At 39.3% G+C, this 21,778-nt stretch overlaps 1 protein-coding gene across 1 annotated transcript in view; it reads right to left on the bottom strand.

The window, feature by feature from the left end:
• Positions 1 to 11,933, bottom strand: part of CCNJL (cyclin J like) — a 597,715-nt gene extending 585,782 nt beyond the window's left edge. The window contains exon 1 of the mRNA XM_044084501.1: positions 11,660 to 11,933. Coding sequence (XP_043940436.1) covers positions 11,660 to 11,737 — 78 coding nt within the window. The 5' untranslated portion in view covers positions 11,738 to 11,933. The remainder of the gene's footprint in view (positions 1 to 11,659) is intronic.
• Between the last annotated feature and the right edge of the window lie 9,845 nt (positions 11,934 to 21,778).

Here is a 21,778-nt window from a genome sequence, read left to right as displayed (position 1 = left end):
GGAATCCTAACTGTAACAGGGTATATTTCTTCTTCTGGCTTTTCCCGGTTAGGGGTCACCACAGTGGATCACCTGTCCGCTCATGACTGGCAGTGGACTTTTACAGTGTCAGATTGCCACAGCCTGGCGCCCAACCTTTCACAGAAGGCACACACACAAGCACTCGTGCCTAGGGCCAATTCAGAGTGTCACAAAAAGAAAAATGTCATGGCAAAAATCATGAAGAGCAACTCCCACAATGAGTGGAACTCCCTAATTAAACTAAACTAAACAGGAAACTAAGAGCACTAATTCCTACAAGACCAAGATGGCTTCAGAGACTAAAGACAACCAGAAGGCCTTCTATAGCCATGTCTGAATCCTCAAAGGCAGTACACATCAGTGTGTGTTGTGCTGGTGGCCAGTGATGTCACCTTCACTGAGCACAGTGGCATAGTGAATTTGCTGGCTCACAAATTCAGCTCAAACTTCATCACCACTCCCCCTGCCCCCCCCCCCATGAAATACCTGCTAGCATACCCCTACCCTCATCTATTAACAAGAAGCAGACCTTGGCAGCAATCGCCAAGGCCAAAAACACAGCCTCAATGGGCCACAATAGCTTGAAACATAACCTAGCAGAACCACCTGAGTCACTTTTAAACGACAGTCTCTAAACAGGCTTTGTACCTCAAGAATGAAGGACTGCAACGGTTACCGCCACAAGTATGGACCATCAAATGACTGCAGAAACTACAAAACTATTAGTCTGACTAGTCTAATATGCAAAGCTATGGAACGAATTATCATGGAAATGCTCAAAGACTTTGAGAAGGTCACCAATCAATGGATGAGGGGGAAAAACAGTGCACACTGCCTACCTTGACCTAGCTAAGGCGTTTGATACAATAACCCACTCATGCACAGTTGACAAACTCACCAAGCTGGGCGTAAACCCCTACATAACTTGCTGGATTGCCAACTGGCTCACAGACAGGACCCAGGAAGTCTGATACCATCTCCATGAAGAGATTGGTCACTAGTGGGGTACCTCAGGCCTCACTGCTGGGACCACTATTTGGCATCCACTTCTCTGAAGTAAAGGCTAATGTCAAGGGCCTTTGGCTGACAAAGTCTGCAGATGACTGCAAATTGGGAGCTATCATAGATTCCCCCATGACACAAGCATCTTGCAAGATGGTGTATCAAACAAATGACAAGTGTCAAAGTCACGGACTAAAACTAAACACCAAAAAATTCATTACAGACCCTTTTTGGAAAACTGCCACTCAGGCTAATTACACTATCTACAAGACACCCCTAAGAGTTGAACTGGTAGTCAGGGATCTGGAATTATGTAGATTGTAATCTGGCCTTTGTCCAACATGTGGCCAAGGTAGTTAAGAAACTCATTATATATGTCGCCCAACTTACAAGTAAGGACAAGGCATTCAGGGTCCAAGGAAGTCACAGTACCACTGTACTCAGCCTTATCAGAACCATCATTGGAGTATAATGCTCCCTTCAGCATGTACCCAACCAGACACACTCAACAGTTGGAATGCCCACCAAGTTTCTTTACCAGGAGAATCTAGGCTATGAACACACTGTCCTACACAGATCATCTTATGCGGTCTCCTACTGGTTACCGAGAGGAGAAAATCTAAGTATGGCATACAAGGCATCCTCGGATCTCTCTCTGATGGACGTTTTGCACATCTGCAAAAGGAACAGCATCATTACCACTAGATCCAAGGATTTAAAGTTTGTTTACAACATGTGCATCTCAGAGGATTCCCATGCTCAGGAATTGGCCCATTCATATGAAGGAAAGAGCCTATCCCTAACCTTATTTAAGCATAAACCTGACCAATGGATAGGAAATTGGAAATTCATCCTGACTCTGGTCCCATGACTCTGATAGACAGAGGCAGACAATGCCCAAACTAACATACCCCACCCACACACATAACCTCAAGAAACTTCTTAACTAACATACCCCTTCCTAATAAATCGCCCATGACACACACGGACACAAGTGGGTTGGATTGCACGGCTAGGTTTATAAAGGCCTTGGTGGTCATTAGCCTAGTATATATCTATGAGCCATAGCAACAACAGAAGCAGCCTTCTACAAAGCTACTTCACTTCTATGAAGACATTAGCTGAGGTGCTATTGCTATTCTTTCATTCAACTTCTGAGCATGTACATCATATTTCATTTATAAAAGCAGAAAATTGTCTAAGCTATCCTTCTAAAAATAATATTACACTTGTATTATTGCTAAATATCCTTGCACAAGTTTCTTTTTTGCAAAAAAATTCAAGTAAAACACTACAATAATTTATTGAACTATAAATTTCAGCTATAACTTGAACGCAGATGTTGATTTTAATTGCAAAAAGTATTATTCTGTTTGCATATGTTTATTTGAAATATAACTCAAAAGGTAATCTGTTGTAAATGTTTTTTTTTTGGGGGGGGGTTGCTACTGCCTCTTGCCAAGGTTGTGGTTAAAAATTATCTTTATCTTTGAGTTCACTTACCAGGTTAAGGCATTTAGATAAATAAAATATATAAAATTACCACAATGCACAGATAAACCCTGCCATTAACAGAATATAAAATCTCAAAATATTTGACCAGCAGTACTTTCCTTAGAGCACAGGTTCACACTCCAATGCAGTTAATTTCATACTAAAGTAACTTTTGTCTCTGTATTATCAATAAGTGTATGTTCATGCACCCTTAAGCACCTTCCATTTCATTTCCATTTTTTGCCACACCACCTCATGAAGGACCCACCACCACTTACCACCCCTCACTCAAACTGCACATTACATCAGAAAGGAATTTGTCTTAGCTTCCATGCCATTTAGTACTCATTACCCATAACTTGAATACAGTGTATTTTTTCAGGTCAGTATAGCACTGCAAAGCACACAAAACAATTAAAAGGGAATTTTTTTCAAAAAGTAGTTACTACAGAAATCATGCACAGCATGAAGAACATTGGTAAATTGAGCAATAATCCACAATTGTGTGTGGGTATATCAGGATTTACCCATGGTTGGTTTGATTATGAGTTTGAAGGCTGAGAGATTAAACAAAGCCAACCGTGGTTAAATCCCTATATACCCATGCACAGTCTTGGATTATTGCTATTATACAATTACATTACTTAAGAAATTGCTTAGCTTTCAAGGGCACTTCAGTATTCGTCCACATTTTCTTCCCTATACTGACGTATTACTGTGCATGTGTGTGAACATTAAGTTGCATACGCTTGCACAGTACATCAGTGCATGGAGAAAAAAAACACAGCAGCAAAGATTCTAACCATTAAAAAAAATAGATATTTAAGAGGGACAGCACAAAAGAATAAGGAAAATTGGGCAGGTTTTTGTTTAGGTTTTGCAAAATTACCAGATATATATATATATTTTTTTTTTTTTTTTTTTTTTTTGCTGTGTCCCTCGGCATATATGTCAATAGAAAGACTGATCACTCAATGGCACTTCAGGGGCTGGACTTTTTCTATTGGTATATTTACATTGGGCATGCTGGTCAGGCTGTCCAATCAGCGGGCTCATTTTTTAATAGTAATGAGCATTTACTGTATAATCTCTGTTCACTCACTTGTGAATGACAGTGAACACTTGTGTACAGACAGTAAAGCAGACTCAAGAAACTTGAATTTCAGTTTCATACTACTCGATGATCTGCAGCTACATGGCTAACAGCAGCACTTCACTGGCCAGAAGTTTGAGTACTTATAGGTTTTATGTAGTATTACAGTGCATATTTTTTTTATGTATCAAAAAATGAACACTTGCAGACCCAGTCCAGATTACATCATACAGTAGCAACGCAGTATACAGTGTAAATGGAGACTGAATTAAAATTATACGACGGCTCATTTATATTCAAAAACGAGCACACCAATTTGATAGCCCAAAACACATGGCCATTGAAAATCAAGCGTATATCAATAGAATAATGTCCAGTCACTGAAGTACCACTCAACAGCCAGATTTTCTATTAGAATATGCTGAAGGACAGAGCAAAATATTAGAGAAATCAGGTATGTTCTCAAAAATAAAAGAAAAAGAAACATACCTGATCTTCCTTCTATTTCTGTGCTGGCCCTCATACAATCTCAACATAAAAAAAAAAAAAAAAAACAAAACACAACACCACAGTAAAGATCATCTTCGGTTATCCATATTGAGTCTCATTTTAGGTACATTCTGTGGACTCTCCACATCCTCCCTGAGCCTACTTGGGATTTTTATGAGTGCCCCACTTCTTTCCTCATCCTCAAAAGCTGCCATAAACTGTCAATCCTCAAAATGTTACATAACTGTAAATGCAATGTGCGTACAGTCTGTTTATGTGCGGAGATGGGCTGGTACCCTATCCAGAATTAGTTTCTCTGTCTTACACGCAAGGTAGAACAAGTGCACGGATCAAACCACGAGCATCAGAGTACAACAAAAACAAACCAGCACAAGGGAGAAGAGTGCCTAAATCTAATTTATTGTGGCAATATCTGAAAACTTCATACTGCAAACCAGTTTCGGCTGTGAGACCAAAAAAAAAATCAGCAAAATCAGAAGCTGGCTCCAAATGACTAATTTGTTTCATTTAATCCAGGTTTGAATAAAGCTCCTATATGCCTTTAATATTTCTGGATATACCAGGATGCGCTATCCATACTATTTTTGTTGCACTGAGGAAGGCTGGTCTCACAGCCGAAACCGGTTTGCAGTATGACGTTTTCAGATATTGCCACAATAAATTAGATTTAGGCACTCTTCTCCCTTGTGCTGGTTCGTTTTTGTTGTACTCTGTTACACCCACCAAGTGCCAAGATAGGCTCCAGATCCTATGTGACTGAGTAAAAAGAAGCAAATGATCTGAAAATAAATGAATGTACAAAACAAAAGTCGACATCATTTATACATTTTTCTTGCCAATAAAAAACTTTTACCAATAATTCAACTGAGTAAAATAATCAAACAGTTACCTCTTCTCTTTTAAAAAACATGACGTTAATGGTTTCATTCAATCCTGGCTAACTGTCTACTTTTAACCCCAATTGCCATTTGGTGCCTTTGTTCAAGTCTACTCTTAAAATCACCACTGCAAACATCTACCTTTAAGCTATCTAAAATATAAAACAAAAACTTTTTAAAACTACAAATTCCACCGAATGTTATACAAGGCATTTTTCACATCCTGTTCTCAACGGAATATACAGACTTTTTTTTAAAACATTTTTGTAAAGTCCTCATAGTCAACCCAGTATAAAAACTTAAACACTGTGAACATGTGCCAGCATATACATCTTTAGGCTGGCATTTAAAACATTCATGACCAACAAAGATTCTACCAGTGTGTGATAAAACTAAATGTATGGCCCTTCATAACTATACCGACAGAACAATACATTTAGAAGCCCCTTTCCCTCTAGCAATATTAAACGTATTTAAAAAGGATATTTATCACGTTGTAACAAATTCTTAATACTTACATTTTTCTATTTCATTTCAGATCCCACCACTTCATATACTTCTCTATTGCCTTTAATATTCCAGTTCTATTTCATTTCAGATCCCACCACTTCATATACTTCTCTATTGCCTTTAATATTCCAGTTGTTCTTAACTTTTCGAATACATTGATTGTTAATGGACATAGGTGATTCAGGAACTATGGTCGACTTTTTAGATATTACTTTGTCCTGAAAGATTAATGAAAAACTCTTTGAAAATAGGGTATGTGGCGCCCCACCACTGGACCAGTAAACAAGCAGCCTCAATCCTCACTGGGACTAGTGGCGGACAGACACTGGGGGGATAGCAAGTACACACACAGTATTTTCTGATGTAGCTCTCTGTATAAAGTGCAATTTCCCTTAAGAGCACACAGAGACCACAGTCAGTCTAGGGCTGGTTTCTCTACCTTTCTCCAAATCCCCAATAAGACTCCCCACTGGCACAGCTATAGAGTAGGGATCTCAGCCAAGTGAGCAAGCCAAGACCTCCAGCACCCTTCTCTGTTCAACCAGTGCTGTGTCCCTACCCAAGTAGCTGACATGCACCTGGGAAAGGCTGGCACAGGTTTACTTAGCTATGCCCCCTTCGGCCCAGACTATAAGGTAGTTACCACTGCCACCAGTCAACTCATCAGCTACTTTAAGCCCATTTTAATCTTACTGTATAATATTAATATAAACACAAATGGCAGTTTGACCATGAAGAAAGCTACTAAGAGTGGCCCACGCAGTGTCAAATAAATACGCAAATACTCTCAAAACTTAAATATCTCTACACAGATCAGCCATAATGTAAGGTTTAAATATATTTAATAATAAAAGAACCAGACAATAGTGAATCTACATTCACAGAGTTCAAAACCACAGGAAATATTTAAAAACGACACTGCAGGACACTCTCAAATAAATAAAGAAAAAAATATCTAAACTAAGCTTTACTATATTCCTGACTGAATCTAAGAGAATTACTATAACCTAAGAACTTACTAATAGAGCAAGGCAGATGTGGTGAATGGATCTTCTAATTGTTGTCAGGTCCAAGACATACTGCTCTGCCTCACAGAGACTTCCCAAAATAATATCTAAAACATTACTGCTGTGACAGCTTGCAGAATGACATAATTTCTTGTCATCTGACCCTAGTTGCTAAGCAAAACAACCATTGGTGGCAGCTGGTAGCATTTAGCATCTACCTGTGAATACATACAGACAAGGGTTTTTCCTCAGATCGTTGGCAGTTGCTGGAAGTCAAAAAAACAATTGCATTCCTTCATCCTTTCAAGATTAGTAATTAGTTCACCCTAAAGACAATACAGAAGCTTCCTAGCACAGACGTCTCTTGGTGCATTGACAAATGAAAGATACTTTATAGACTAGGGCATGAAAGATGGTAATTTATTTAACTTCAGATATATTTCTAAAGTTGGCTGGACTGAGGTTAATCTCCTATATTCGAGTTTCCACTGTTAAAATATACACATTTAAAACAGTTATAACAATGCATGTGCATTTCTGTTCTCTTCCAGTAGGGCACACTGCGACTACATTTCAAGCACAGTATTCTACAAATACCTTTTCAACACACAAGTCTGTACAATCAGTTTAACATACACCAGACATATAGTTCTAATACATTTGTAACACAAGCATCTTGTATAAATCATTCCGATATTGAGCAATGACATAATTATTTACAAAATTCCAGCTAGTTTTGCTAGCAGTATCTCCTTTCATCACACTTCTTCCCCCCTTCGAAAATTCAAGCTAGTTTAAGTGACCCTTGAGAAACGCTCCTCGGCAGGAATGATCCTATCTGGGAATAATTATCCCACTCCCTGTCTTGACAGCCCATCTCTGCTAGCACTGCTAATCCCACTGCAGTGCTGCATTATCTTATCATATACCTGCAACCCCAGGCTCCACCTTAGTAACTTGGTATTTTGCTGGCTGGCTGTAACCATGTTAAGGGATTGTGGTCTGAAACTACAGTGAATTTTCTTCCATACAGATAAGGCTGCCGTTTCTGCAGTGCTCATACTATGGCTAGCCATTCCTTTTCCACAGCTGCAGAGCATTCCTCTCTGGTTTGGAGCTTACAGCTGAGACATACCATTGGCTGCTCTTCCCCCTCTGAGGAAACCTGGCTTAGTACAGCCCCCACCCAATGGTTTAAAGCATCCACCTGCACAACAAATTCTTTGCTGTAATCTGGACTGGCTAACACAGGGGGTCCTCTCAAATCTCTTAAGATTCTGGAATGTCTGCTCACATGCTGGGGTCCACACTACCTTATCTGGTCTGTTTTTCCTTGTCATGTCTGTGAGGGGAACAGCTATTGTACTATAACTGAGGACAAACTTTCTGTAGTACCCGGATATCCCTAAGAATGCCCTCACATGCTTTTTGATAACAGTGGCAGGCCATGCCTGAATGGCTTCCACTATGGCAGGTTCTGGTCTGATCTTACCACTCCCCACTCTATGTCCCAGGTAGGAGACCTCTGCCATACCCACCTGGCACTTACTAGGCTTAATGGCCAACCCTGCCCTCTGTAGTCTGGCCAGCACCTCCCTGACGTGCTGAAGGTGCTCTTGCCAGGAATGGTTGTAGATCAACCAGGTAAGCAAGGGCAAAATCTCCTGCTGGGATACGATCTACAAGCCGCTGGAAAGTCTCTGGACCATTTTTCATCCCAAAGGGCATCTTTGTGAACTCATACAAGCTGAAAGGAGTCACTCCCGACGCTAGAGAGAGGTCAGCCTTTGTAAAGGCCACCTGCCAGTAGACCTTGGTAAGAGCAACAGTGGTAAAATACTTAGCTCCACGCAGCTGCTCTGGGGTTTCATCTGTCCCAATGCATGGGGTAAGCATCTGACTATGTGACCATTTAATTTCCTGTAGTCCACACAGAACCTGGTACTGCTATCCTTCTTTGGTACCAGCACCACTGGGGAGGCCTAGGGACTGCTGGACTCCTGGATTACCCCAGTTCCAACATTTCCTGACTATGCAAATTGTTAAATATTAATAATGTGCCAACTTCACTATTGAATGTGATGCTAGCTGACTTTCTGTACTAGAACTGCTAGTAACGGTCTTGTACTTAGGCTGGTTATAATTTCAACAGCTGCTCGTCCATGCAAACTATAGACTGTAAAAGTAGAAAGACAGCCGATAGCCCTGAATGAAGTTCGCTTCAATTGCCTAAGAGTGCTCTGATGTACAGAAAGTGTAAAGGCAAATGTAATTTACAGACCATTTGAAAAAAAAAATATTCAGAATTTATCAACAATTCATGAGAACATTAATTAAATAGACAAGTTCAGCCATAATTACTGCACTCCTGACTTCCAATGTCTGCGAGAAGTGTACTCAGGAAGACAACATGCTTTCAAAGTTTTTGGCAAAAGGGAAGGACAAGCAGTCTTAGTCTGAACACTAAAAGTGAACTTAACCAGAAACATGGCCAAAAGTGTTTACATGTTCCTGAACAAAAATAAATGGTGACTAGAATGTACTTTTGTTCAAATGTAGCTGCATTTCAGTTAACTGCATTTCAATATTAAGTTATTAAAAAAATGTTTCTTGAGTCTTTCTGCTCTCTACCATTAAATTGTTTACATGGCAATTAAATACACAAATGTGGTAGAAGTGTAAAACACTTTTCACTTGAAAACAGGAAAATGGCATAGTCAGATCATGGTGTTTTGAACAATAAACCCCAGCTTGTAAGATGCAAGTGTTTCTGTGCCATATAATATGAGATTTACAAAGTAAAAATATCAGCATTTTGTTCTCCATTTACCTAGTATGTGGACCAATCTTTGAACATTTAAGTCACAATGCAAGCTAAAAGCTACACAAAACAGACAAAAATGAGCCAAAGATTTCAAATGAAACTTTGTATACATGTATTCACTTTACTGAGAGCTGTCCACACAAGAACTCAGTACTACAGACAGAGAGCGCAAAGTAAAGGACTACCAGGACTCCTAATAGTCAGAGGTCACAGTGTGGCATACCCATCCAGTTTCAAACTTAGCATACTGCCCAACACAAACTGATTGCAAAGTTACAGACCCATGGGTCAACTACACCAATTTCATTTAAACTCCAGCCCAGTTAACACAGACTATGGACAATTATCATACATATTGGGGGGGGGGGGGGGTCATTCATATCAACTATAATCACCATACATAAAGGCGGTGGGGAGTGAACAAGTGTGTGTATTATACTTACACAACACCCAAACAGTTCCCTCTACAGGAAGCATAAAATGTATTTGTCTATAACAATACCAAACAACAGTGCAAAAATACGAATGACCCAAACACTCATGAACACTCAGTTTATATACACACGTTAAGAGGTCACACGACTTCTTGCTCCTAGAACTCCCCTGTATATCATATTTAATTTTGCCATTAACAGTGTATGCCTGACATGGTGGTTTAATAAACAGACATTACTGCAATCCACAACCCACTTTATTTTCCAGTCAGATGCTGGGCGTGAGAAGGAAAAAAAAGTGGCAACTTGGAATAATGTGGTAGAACAGAAACCTTCCAAATTAAATGATCTTTAAAAAAAAAAAAAAGTGTCGCCCAAAGACAAACTATTAAAACTTTTTGAGGCAACCGACCACAGACTCGAGAAGTGTCTTGCCTTCAAAAGATAAGTATGTAACAACAATTACCAGAAACAAAGCACAGCTGGATGTTACGACATTATCAGCATGTATTCCGAATGAGTGATAACATCATCAAGCTTCTGGTATCACCCCTTGAAAACTGCACATTAACAGATAGGTGTCATTTTCTACGTCTCAACCTCCTAGTGCAAGAAATCCGAATAAAGCCAAAAATTATGGGGGTACAAACTGCACATTAACAGATAGGTGTAATTTTCTACTTCTCAACCTCAGTGCAAGAAATCCGAATAAAGTCTAAAATTATGGGGGTACAAAGGGCCACAAATGGGACACGTTTTAAATACTGCTCTTATAAACTGGGAAAGTTGCTAGAATAACGGGATTTGTGTTAATGTGCATTTTTCGGAATGCTATGAAATCTGCAACGCAAATTTATGTCATTTAGTGACTTGGTGATTTCCCAGAAAACCACAAATGTTATGAGATACGGACCAACATTATGGACACTGTGAAAATATGAACCAGCAAGGAACGGTTCGTTAAAGCAAAACAAAAAGTATAAAAGCGGCAGCAACATCAGCAAATGAAGCAAAATCAGCTGTGCACAGCAATACAATCTTGGACGTATTTCACCTGAATACCCCCTCTGTAAGTCACTGCATCGCTTGTGAAACAGAACCGAGGTCAAACACGCAAATACCACATCAGGTGCCAAACATCAGGAAGCTACATGATAATCTCTATGTTCCTGTTTATGAACTTTGCGGATGGAAAATGCAATACAGGCAAAGGAATCCAAAGAATCCGAATGATCGTCCGCCAAGAAATATCTAATGAACAACTGGTTCTTAAAAAACGAGCACACACCTTCTGTAAACGGCATATTAAACCGTATTGGGAATATCAATTATTTAAACGTTCAAACACTTGACAACAAAATTAACAAGTCTGCCTAGTGTCTACAAGTTACCTCATAATAAAAACTTTTACCAAGTTCCTCACGTGTTCAATATCTACAGGCATCACCAAGATAAAGCTTTTTGTAGACAAGCCAATGCAAGGACAATCAGCATCGAAGGGACACCTACGTATCACAGCGATTATTGAATACAATTACCCCCACACACACAAACAGACAGAGAGTATTGAATACAATTACCACACACACACAGTTACTGTTTTAGTTAAGTTTCGTCTCAGAAATAATTAGAAGGTTAAATGAACTTATTCACAGGACGTCAGGCTTTACTCTGCTGTTACTGTGTCTTACTGCCCAACACCTTAAAATACCCACGCGTTAAACGTATGAGAAAAAAACTTTCCCAGTGTGGAAATTACCAACTTTGCAAAAATCTTCCATTGTGACCTTTTCAAAACCAACATCATAACGCTTAGAAAAAAAAATTTTCAAACACGACGAAGGTTACACTTAAACAAATCGGATCTAATTAAAACAAATCAAAACCTTTAATCGAAGAGTTTGATGGATGTCTGCAGCTAGCTGGCCCTTCCACCACTGCTCTTCCATTTCCATTCTTCCCATCCAGACAAAAGATGGGAGGATTTAAACTTCAGTAGTCCAAGAAAACAACAGAGTACACCGGTAATCAATCCCTTGTACACGCTCGATCCGCCATGGAGAAACCAGCAAGGCACTCGGCCAAGTAATACAGTGATCTTTTCCTTCTTCTCAACAAAACTTAAAACAGAACATTTCGGATTAATAGCAGTGTACAGAATCAGCACTACTGCGCATGTGCTTCTCTACATGCGCGCGCATCCCCGTGGATGCGCTTCCATAACGTTCTCAAGTTAGTACTATTTAATTACTTGGTTTTGGTTGGTTGACGTCCCTCTCAGTTGTCCAGATTTTTGCAGAAAATGTCTTGATTTTTGCCTCATATCTTTGGTCTGGTCCTCATACAGTTTTGGATATCTGGTAAATCATTGTCAAAGCATTGAGAATTGAAGTCAGAAAATAATGACAAGAAATTTGAATTTCAGACTTCATTCCCTTTAGAAAATACATGCTAATGCAAAACCTGCTATTCTATCAACTATCTATGTTTGTGAAAGCAATATTTAAATGTTCTCCCCATTTTTTCGCCCCCCCCCCATTATTTATGGTTTTCTCCAGATTTCTTGCTCTAAGAGGTTGAGAGGTATGTTGACTCTAAATATAATCCAACCAACCATCTCTTCCAGCCATGCAACATTAAAATAGGATTGCAGAGCTGACATTTTCAAACGTCCAAAGTCGTATATGGGTTACAGAAATGTGATATTTGCAGGACAAATTATAGAGACAACCAGTGCAAAGCCCTGAACTTCATTTTTTTTTTAAATAAAAACTCACTCATAGAATTTTAGTTGATTTTACTGCTTCATGAAATGTTAAGGTGTTTCAGAAACAAGATAATTGATTTATGCAACTTTTAGAGGAAAACTAAAAACTATTTTCCTTAAAATCTCTGGACATTTGCAAGAGCCTAAACAGGGATTGTTCTACATTTATTTGTTTTTGTTGACCAGCGAAGGTCCAAAAGGACAGAGTCAATTTTCAGCCGAAGCCCAGGAAGAAAAGCAATTTCACAGTACTAATTACAATATTATTAACAACTGTGGAGGGGTTTATTCTACTGCTTCAGCTTAGCATTCTTGCGTTTTGCAACACTTTTTTGTGTTGTTCTTTTTTTACCATATATACTGAGCCTGTAGACATAGCTAACCTGCTGGTTGACAGGTTCTGTGAAAAACTTCCCTGTCCCTGTCACACATACCCCATGATATCCCTGCCACCTGTTCCCTACCTTGCATCTCTAAAGAGCTGGTTGTTAACACCCTCTCTAAGGTCAAAAACACAGCATCTGTGGGACCTGATAATATCCCAGTCTGTGTCCAACATGGGCTGCAACAAGAATTAGCAACACCATTGGGTGCTCTCTTCAGTCGTAGTCTAAGCACTGGATTCATCCCAGCTGAATGGAAAACTGCCACCATTATTCCCTTGCACAAAGGTGGTGCTTCCACTGATCCCGGGAACTATAGACCTATTGGCCTGACTAGCCTGATTTGCAAGACCATGGAGTGAATTATCATGGACCTTGTCAACAAAGATGCAGGTAATCTCCAAACACTTGAACTCTGCTCAGTTTGGATTTGTCAAAGGAAGATCATGCCTGTTAAACTTGGTAGACTTCTTCGAGACAGTCTCTAACACCCTGGACAAATGGAAATCTGTGCATACAGCCTACCTGAACTTAGCCAAGGCGTTTGACACTATCCCCTACTCCTGGTATCATTGACAAACTCACCCAACTATGCATCAACCCTTGTGTCGTTAGATGAGTTAGTAACTGGCTCACTGATAGAACTCATATAGTCAAAATAAGAGAATCCACCTCCAACAGCAGACCTGTAATGAGTGGTGTTTCACAGGGATTAGTTCTAGGACCTATACTGTTTGGAATCTATTTCTCTGAAACAGAAGCAAAAACTAAAGTTCTGTGGCTGACAAAGTTTGCTGATGACCGCAAACTCTAGACACTCCAGATGATGTCAACATCCTACAAGAGGGTCTTGCACAAAAAAAGGATTGGTACCAAAGTCATGGCCTTAAACTCAATGCAAAAAAAAAGTATTATTATTCCTTTTGAGTAAAATCAATGTTCCTGCTAACTACCACATCAATAACAACGCCGTAAGTATGCACTCAGTAGTGACAGAGCTGGACATACAGGTTGACAGCAACCTTAACCTTTGACCACCGTGTCTCCACAGTGGTAAGAAGGGCTTTCTGTGTTGCTCCTCTCATAAGTAAGGGCATTGCCTCCAGAAAAAGTTATAACCTCCCTGTACTCCTCCCTCATCAGGCCAATAGAGTACAACACCCCTTTTGGTATGCATCTTTCCAAGCACCTGCAGCAATTGGAGCAACCACAAAGGTTCCTCATAAGGAAAAAATCAAGGTTTTCAGCATCTGTTCTATGGGGATTGTCTGAAATTACTGTCACTTTATTCTGTTTCATACAGACTACTCCGAGGTGATCTCTGCCTTGCGTACAAGGCAATCTGTGACTCTGCTTTACTGGAAATGCTGCATGTCTGTAAGTCAAATGGTACACAGGTTACTCTCTCTAAAGACCTTAACCTGGTATGTGACATTTCATAAAACCTGCTGGAGGGACAGATTTGTCTCCCAGGGGGTACCACACCTTTGGAGTGTTCTCCCACTTCATGTCAAACAGAGCACCTCGTTGGCCATCTTCAAGTGCATTCTGGACGATTGGATGGGTGACCATAAATTCACCCTGGGGGTTCCACCTGTGCCCCTCTTGGACAGGGGCAATAGATGCTGATTGTGGAAATAAGGGTAAGAATTTGGATAGGCTTGTAAGGGCCCTAGGGCCATTAGCCTAGTAACTTCCTATGATCCTATGACCCTATGATCCTAAGCTAATTTCAGACAGTTCTCAGTAAAATGTCAGTTACATTTCTCTTTAAAAATTACAAGACAGGTACATACAGTAAAGTATTTGCACCAGCAATTTTATGTCTATACAGTTCTGGTAGCTCTAAAATCTTACAGGAAAGAACATGAATTTATGCTGTAGAGGGAATATTGCTGTAAAGAAGTTTAGTGTTCTTACCTTTCAGAACAGAAAGGTTTGTAAAGAGGTCAAGAGATATAATGAAGTAAATTATGAAATTATGTAGGAGGGAATATTTTAGTATTGTATAGATTTGTAAAGAGTTCAAGAAATATAATGAAGTTATATACTGATGTTAGTATCGTACAGGAGGATAGTGGTAACAGCATTTGAGTGAGAGAGCAGGATATAGGATTAGTTCTGTTGAGGCTGCCTGTTCCAGACTGGTGTATCTGGAAGGTCTATTTATTTATTTGACATTTGTTGACCGGGTTGGTCCATCTGGGACGAGGCCCTTTTTCAGTGGAGGCCCGGGGAGAAAAGCTCCATAGTTACAAAACATATACACACTCAAAAAAAAAAAAACATATGCAAGTACACAAAAAAATACATAACAATGTAAAGCGAGTATACAATAATAAAACTGATTACAGATTATATACAATGTTGGCTAGCTATGTATATTGATACAGGGAACACGTGAAAGGGTTAGAGCAGTGAATGTGGACAGTTAAAAAAGAGAATGAAGAGATGTTTATGAGAGGGGATAAAGAGGGGTGTATTGATTTAAGTGCATTAGAGCAACAAAGTTAGCGATAAGTAATAAGAAATGTATTTTTTCATTAGAGGTCTCAACTTGGTAATGAAAGTGAGCATGACCAGGATTGGGTAAGGTATTGTTTGAGCTAGATTTTATAGCTTGGGAGTTTGTTAGTCATTTTTACTTGTTGGGGAAGGTGTTCCAGAGTTCAGAGATGCACCAGGAGTATACAGATTGCCCTGATGAATTATTCACTTTACTACTGCTTAGTATAAATTTATCAATGGAATTTAGGTCCCTTGTGGGGGTGTAGGGCACTAGTACATTTTTTTAATGCAGGACATTTTTCAGGATAATATATCAGTTTGTATACCATAACTATCTGAGAGTATGCTAGGTAGTTGTTTAACTCTAACCAGTTTAGCTGTTTTGAGGCTTGGCAGTGGTGAGTTCGGTGTACAGTGTTAGTAGCATCTTTAGTTTAGTTTAGTTTGTTGTAATAGGAGGATTATTTGGATTTTAATGTAGAGCTTAGGTTTGTAAAGATAAGTGAACCATATAACAAAGTTGGAAGCAAATAGGATGAGGCTAAGGTTTTCCTTGCTGGGTCTGTAAGGTACTGTTTTGCCCTGTAAAGGGAGCCAAATTTCTGGTGGGGCTTTATAATTGAGGAATATGTTGGTCAAATTTAAGATTGTCATCTGTTATGATGCCCAGTAATTTAGTATATGAAGCTACCTGTGCATTGCAGATGTTCATTGGTTCATAGTTAAATACTAGGCTAGCTGCCCCTGTGGGCCATTAAGTCTAGACAATATCATTTTCAAAGGTGAGAATTAAATGCTGTACTTTGTGTCTGTGAGATAAACACTTTAACTATTATGCCAACCCCACCCCTATTATAACCAAGAAAGACTGAGAGAATGTTTTGAGGTGAAGAGCATCAGTTTTATTTTATTGGGATTAAGGAGGAGGTTTTAACTTTTTAGTTAAGTTTTATTGACGAGAAAGAAGTATGAACTGGAGTCTGGATTTTGTGAGGGCTATACATATTAAAGTAAAATCATCTTACATATCTCTCAACTGTCAAGATTTTTGCAGAATGACCAGATTTTTGGCTCATATTTTTGATTTGTACCTCATAAAATTTGTGGTTTTCTAGCAAATCACTGGGATGATCTGAAGACTGAAGTCACTAAATAATGACATACATTTGAGTTTCAGACTTCAAATTCTTCAAAAAATGTATGTTAAAACAAACCCTATTTGTCTAGCAACTTTCTAAGTTTATAAGAGAAATATTTATAATATGTACCTATTTTTGGGTCTTTGTCTCCCTATTTTGTCAGGCTTTGCCCAGATTTACTGCTCTAAGAGGTTGAGAGGTATGTCTGCATATTATTTATTTACTGACATTTGATTAGCGGGAAAGTCCAATTAGGCAGGAACCCATTTTCAGAGGAGGCCTGGGGAGAAAAGCTCTAAGGTGTTGCAAAACTTTTTAAGAACAATTTTACAGTCTTCAAAAAATAAAAAAAGAAAGAAAGAAAAACATCTACAGTTTAAATAATTATAACAAAATAGACATAATAAGAAAACATCGGTTAAGAATAGATGCAAATTATATGAAAATGATTTAATATTTAGAGAAATTTTAGCCAATTTATAGAGAAATTAAAGGTAAGTTAGTATAATACAAACAGGAATTGCAATATGAAGTGTGAGAAAAGAAGGCTTATGGTATATTTAGAAAGAAAGCAAAGGAAGATAAATCGACAGAAGTAAGGAAGTGAGTGAATAAGGGAGAGTAAGGAGATGTTAGGTATGAACAGGTACTATTTCACAGTATTGTACTATATTTGCTTGGTCTATGGCAGTATAAAGCTTGTTTATAAAAATACTGAAGAGAAGGGGTCCTGGTATACAGCCCTGAGGGTCTCCTATGTTAACTGGAAGAGAAGAGTAAAGGTCCTGTTGCCATTTGACCGCTTGTTGCCTTCTGGACAGATAACTAAGGAATCATGTAAGGGAGGACTGGATTGAGAGAGACCTATCAAAGGAAGTTCAATGAGTAAACATTGGTGTGATACAGTGTCAAACACATTGGATACATCTAGGAACCCAGCTGCCACTAGGTTACCACTGTTCCTATGCTGCTGTATGTACATGATGAGAGATAGGTGATAACCCTACATAAAAACACTGCACCAGTTTAAAAATAGCATAGGGTCAAAAAGAAGAACATTTTCTTAATTTTCACAAAGGCTATCTAGACTACTACACCCAGAGTTAATGTGTAATAATGTTCGCATAGGTTTAATTTAATTAATTAATAGAGCAGTGCACTATCGTCGCCGCTTAATCAGGTCTAGGATTATGAAGAAAATCAGTAGATAGGAGGAACAAGGCAATATCTGATGACCAAATCAGTTATGACTAAATCACATCAATTTAAGAGGAATGTCTCCAGCTGATGAAAGCACGGTTGCTGTAAAGTCTTGAACAGAAACACCAAAAGTCACAAATACAAGCAAAACATACAAAGGGAAATGCTATAAAAATAGTGGCATATACCATATGCTCGTTTGCATAAATATGTGTGCTATCTACACATATGTAAAGAATGAAGAAAGATGTAGCCATTAAATACAAAATAGTATGCCCACATACCTCTCAACTTTGCTCATGTCAACAATTCCAGATTAAAGCCAAAAATGATGGGGGGGGGGGCAAAATCAAGGAAAATTTTAAAACAATGTTTTAATTCACTTAAAAGGTTAACAGGACAGAAAGTTATGTATAAACATTCATTTTCTGAACAATAAGAACAATGAAACTCTAATGTTTTGCATTACTGACCGATTATAATCCTTTGTGATTTACCAAACCAAAAAAAAATTTACAAGGGCGCTGAAAAATATGTAGCAAAATCAGGGACAGTTGACAGGTATGTATGCACACACAATAGTTAATGTAAATAATTTACAGATGATGAATAGGGCAGTGACAATGAAATTACAATATACTTAATGTAAGTAGTTTGATCTGCGTAATCAGTATGTGAATTGAAATATATAAGCATTTGCTATTTTTGAACAAACAAGATAAAATAAGGTGTGTGAGTGGTACAGATGTTAAAAAGTATATGCAGAGAAGAAAAGAGTGCAAAAATGTAGTGCTTAAACTTAATAGGTCTTGAGTTTGATTTGACAGTTCATTTGTGTTATTTACCCATAGCAGGTACTTCAGTCTATATTCAATATATATACCATTCAAATGTCCCTCATTCTCAGATTATGGGTCATTTTAAAAACTGTAACTTTCTTGATATTCCACATAGTTTAAAATCTTGCTATAACACCATGACAGCTATCTACAATGAAACCAATCAAATATATAAATATATGGGGGATATTCACTTAGCAGCAGAGTTGGATCCAGCCCTAGGCAACCTAGCAGCCACCTAGGGCCTGGTGCTGGCTCGGAGGGCCCAGCTACAATGTTAATGTAAAAAGTAAAGTTTTCCTGCTTTGCACAGTACTGCTGCTTTAAGAAAGCCTCACAGCAGTGTTGCGTCTGCTGCTTTAGTAATTTCCTGCTTGGATCCAAGCAGTGTAATAAATGCGCACATGCACACACAGCAATGTGAGCGATTTGCTTTTACAAACGGAACCTGCAAATATTTCTTCTTTCCTGGGTGAGAGATTTGGTGTAAATAACTCAAATGTAGCAGCAGGGTTAGCATTTGATTTTCAAATGGAATCTGCTCCAGCATTTATTTTCAAATGGAACCTGTGAGTAAAGATTTGCTTTACAGAACTCGAAAGCCCCTATCAAGTGAAAGATTTGAGTTACAGAAAACAGCAGCTTTTGATTTTCAAACATAACCTGCACTAGCATTTATTTTCAAATGGAAGGAGTTAATGAGAAATTTTCTTTACAGAACTAAAGTGAAACTTGCACGTACACAGTCAGAAAGAAAGTGCTGATTTTTATTTGCAGGTACTTTTTAGCAGATGCATTTATGGTTCTGCATGTGTGTGATGCCCTAATAACAGAGGGCAGTTTAGTTAATTAAGTAACTTAGGCTCAAATCCTGTACAGTGGTTATAAGAGCAAGGTGCCTTAATCCTTTACACCAACGGCCAGACGCTGTGGTAAGTCACTGAGGATAATAGTCAGTTAATGTCAATCAGTGGGAGTGGTAAGCACTAGGTAACCTGTTTGCCACATAAGGAGTGGTTCTGGCCCAGAAATTGTAGTTATTGGCCGTTTGGGCAATCTCTTCCATCTCTCTCAACTTTCTGATTTGAAAACCTGCATTTGCACTTGTTTCTGTCCTGTAACTCATCTAGTGCAGATACAGATTCTTAGTTTTAGCACTTAAATTTGCTTATTCATGCTCAGCCCTTGTTCAGAACTTGTAAGCACTAAATAAGCTATTAATTATTATAGCACTCAACCTTCCTCATTACCTAGAGAAAAAAACAGTTTTTGTACTTACTTTTCTCACTTGCTTAGAGAAAAACAGCTCTTGTACTCACTTTCCTCACTTATCTAGAGAAAAATAGTTTTTTATTCAGGCATGTCCAAGGGTCAGCTCCCAGTGTTCTCTCCTGTCTATCTGATGAATCTGGGCATCTTGAGGCAATGTAGAAATTGCCTCATGTACACAGACAACCCTCTCCTCCTACCACCCAACACTACAACCTGTGAGAGATGCACTTATCTAGCCAAACTGGAGGTAAAGCTCTCTCCAACCAAGACTGAACTTGACAGTCATGAGGAGAAGGTAAACATTTGCACCACACCACACTCATCACATAGTCTCACTAAATCTACACCACCAAAATCCACACATAGTAACACAAAAACATTCGCGGAGGCTCTCAATAATAATCTGTCTAAGCAACAGAGACCTCCAAAGCAGAAATGCAAGCAACCTCCATCCCCCAACACAATCCAAATGACACATAGCCCACAGACTCAGTGTGCCACTCAACCATAGCCAATAAGGCAAAACAACGTACCCAACACACTAGTCATAGGTGACTCTATAGTCAATCACACTGATGTCCTACTCACCAGGCTAAACAAGGAGAAGGTTACTGTCAGCTGCCTGTCTGGTGCCAGAATCCGCCACATAACCCATACACTCAGGTCACTCCACAACAAGTACAAATATGACTCCGTCTTTGTCCATGTTGGTGTGAATGACCTGAGATGTACCTCCCTGGACTACATGAAAAGAGACATGGAAGAGCTCTCTGATCTTGTAGCCCAGGCAGGTATGACCCTAGCCCTGAGTAGCATTCTGCCATGGCCCAGAATGATACCTCAGTACAAGGACAAAATGATTGACTTCAACAATTGGCTAAGCATCTGGTGTCATTCTAAGGGCATCCAGTATCTGTCTGCTTGGGATGACATGGTCGACAGATCACAATGCTCTGCCACAGATGGCCTGCACCTGTTGCCCCTGGGATTCCGGATACTGGCTAAGGCTCTTACGGCTCCTATAGTGCCTTTTTTAGGCAAGGTTCAAATGACAAATTCACCACAATAGCAGGAACAGGCAAGCAAAAACTGAGGGTAATGCTACTCAATGCTAGAAGTCTAAATCTCAAAATGCACTCACTCGAGGCACTCCTTAAAATGGAGAACATCGATATCTGTGCAGTGACTGAGACCTGGTTCAAGGTTCCAGAGAGCACCCCTGCACTACCAGGCTATAACTCATAGCACACTTTTCGGCCATGTAACCTGGACTGAAACACCAAAGGTGGAGGTGTGTCCATACTCATTAAGGATATCCACACCTCCAGGCTAGTTGCTCAGCATAATGCATCCGAGGTTATCCAAGTGCAACTAAATCTGGGCAAAACTGCAATCCAAATTGTAGCTTGCTACAGATCCCCCACCATGCCCCAGGATTCCCACTCCTCTTTTCTTGATGTACTGGAAAATATTAGGGTTCAACCAAACACCCTAATAATGGAGCGACTTCAACTACCCCACGTGTACCAACTCCTTAGCTCAATGCTTTCTGGAATTCATAAACTCCAATGCCCTGGATCAACTTATCCACAACCCCACCAGGGGCAACAATATCCTAGACCTAGTCATTACCTACATGAGTGACCGGTGTTCTACACCTGAAGTCAACTCCTCATTGGTCCGATCCGACCATAAGCTAATCACCTTTGATATCCACATCCCGCCCCCACCCCCCATTAAGGAAACCATGGTAAAAAATTTCTCCAAAGCCAACTTCATGCTTCTTAAGACAGAAGTGGTGAACTTCATGACACCCATGCAGATGGACAGTACAGTTACGACTGCTGAATCCTACACAAATGCACTCTATAAGCACTTACACGAGTGCATGGATCAT

Source organism: Protopterus annectens, chromosome 9.part0, assembly GCF_019279795.1.
Source record: "Protopterus annectens isolate FY-2018-M chromosome 9.part0, PAN1.0, whole genome shotgun sequence".
NCBI classification, from domain to species: domain Eukaryota; kingdom Metazoa; phylum Chordata; order Ceratodontiformes; family Protopteridae; genus Protopterus; species Protopterus annectens.
Note: the sequence above shows the minus strand (reverse complement) of the source record. Positions and strands in the feature narration are given on the sequence as shown.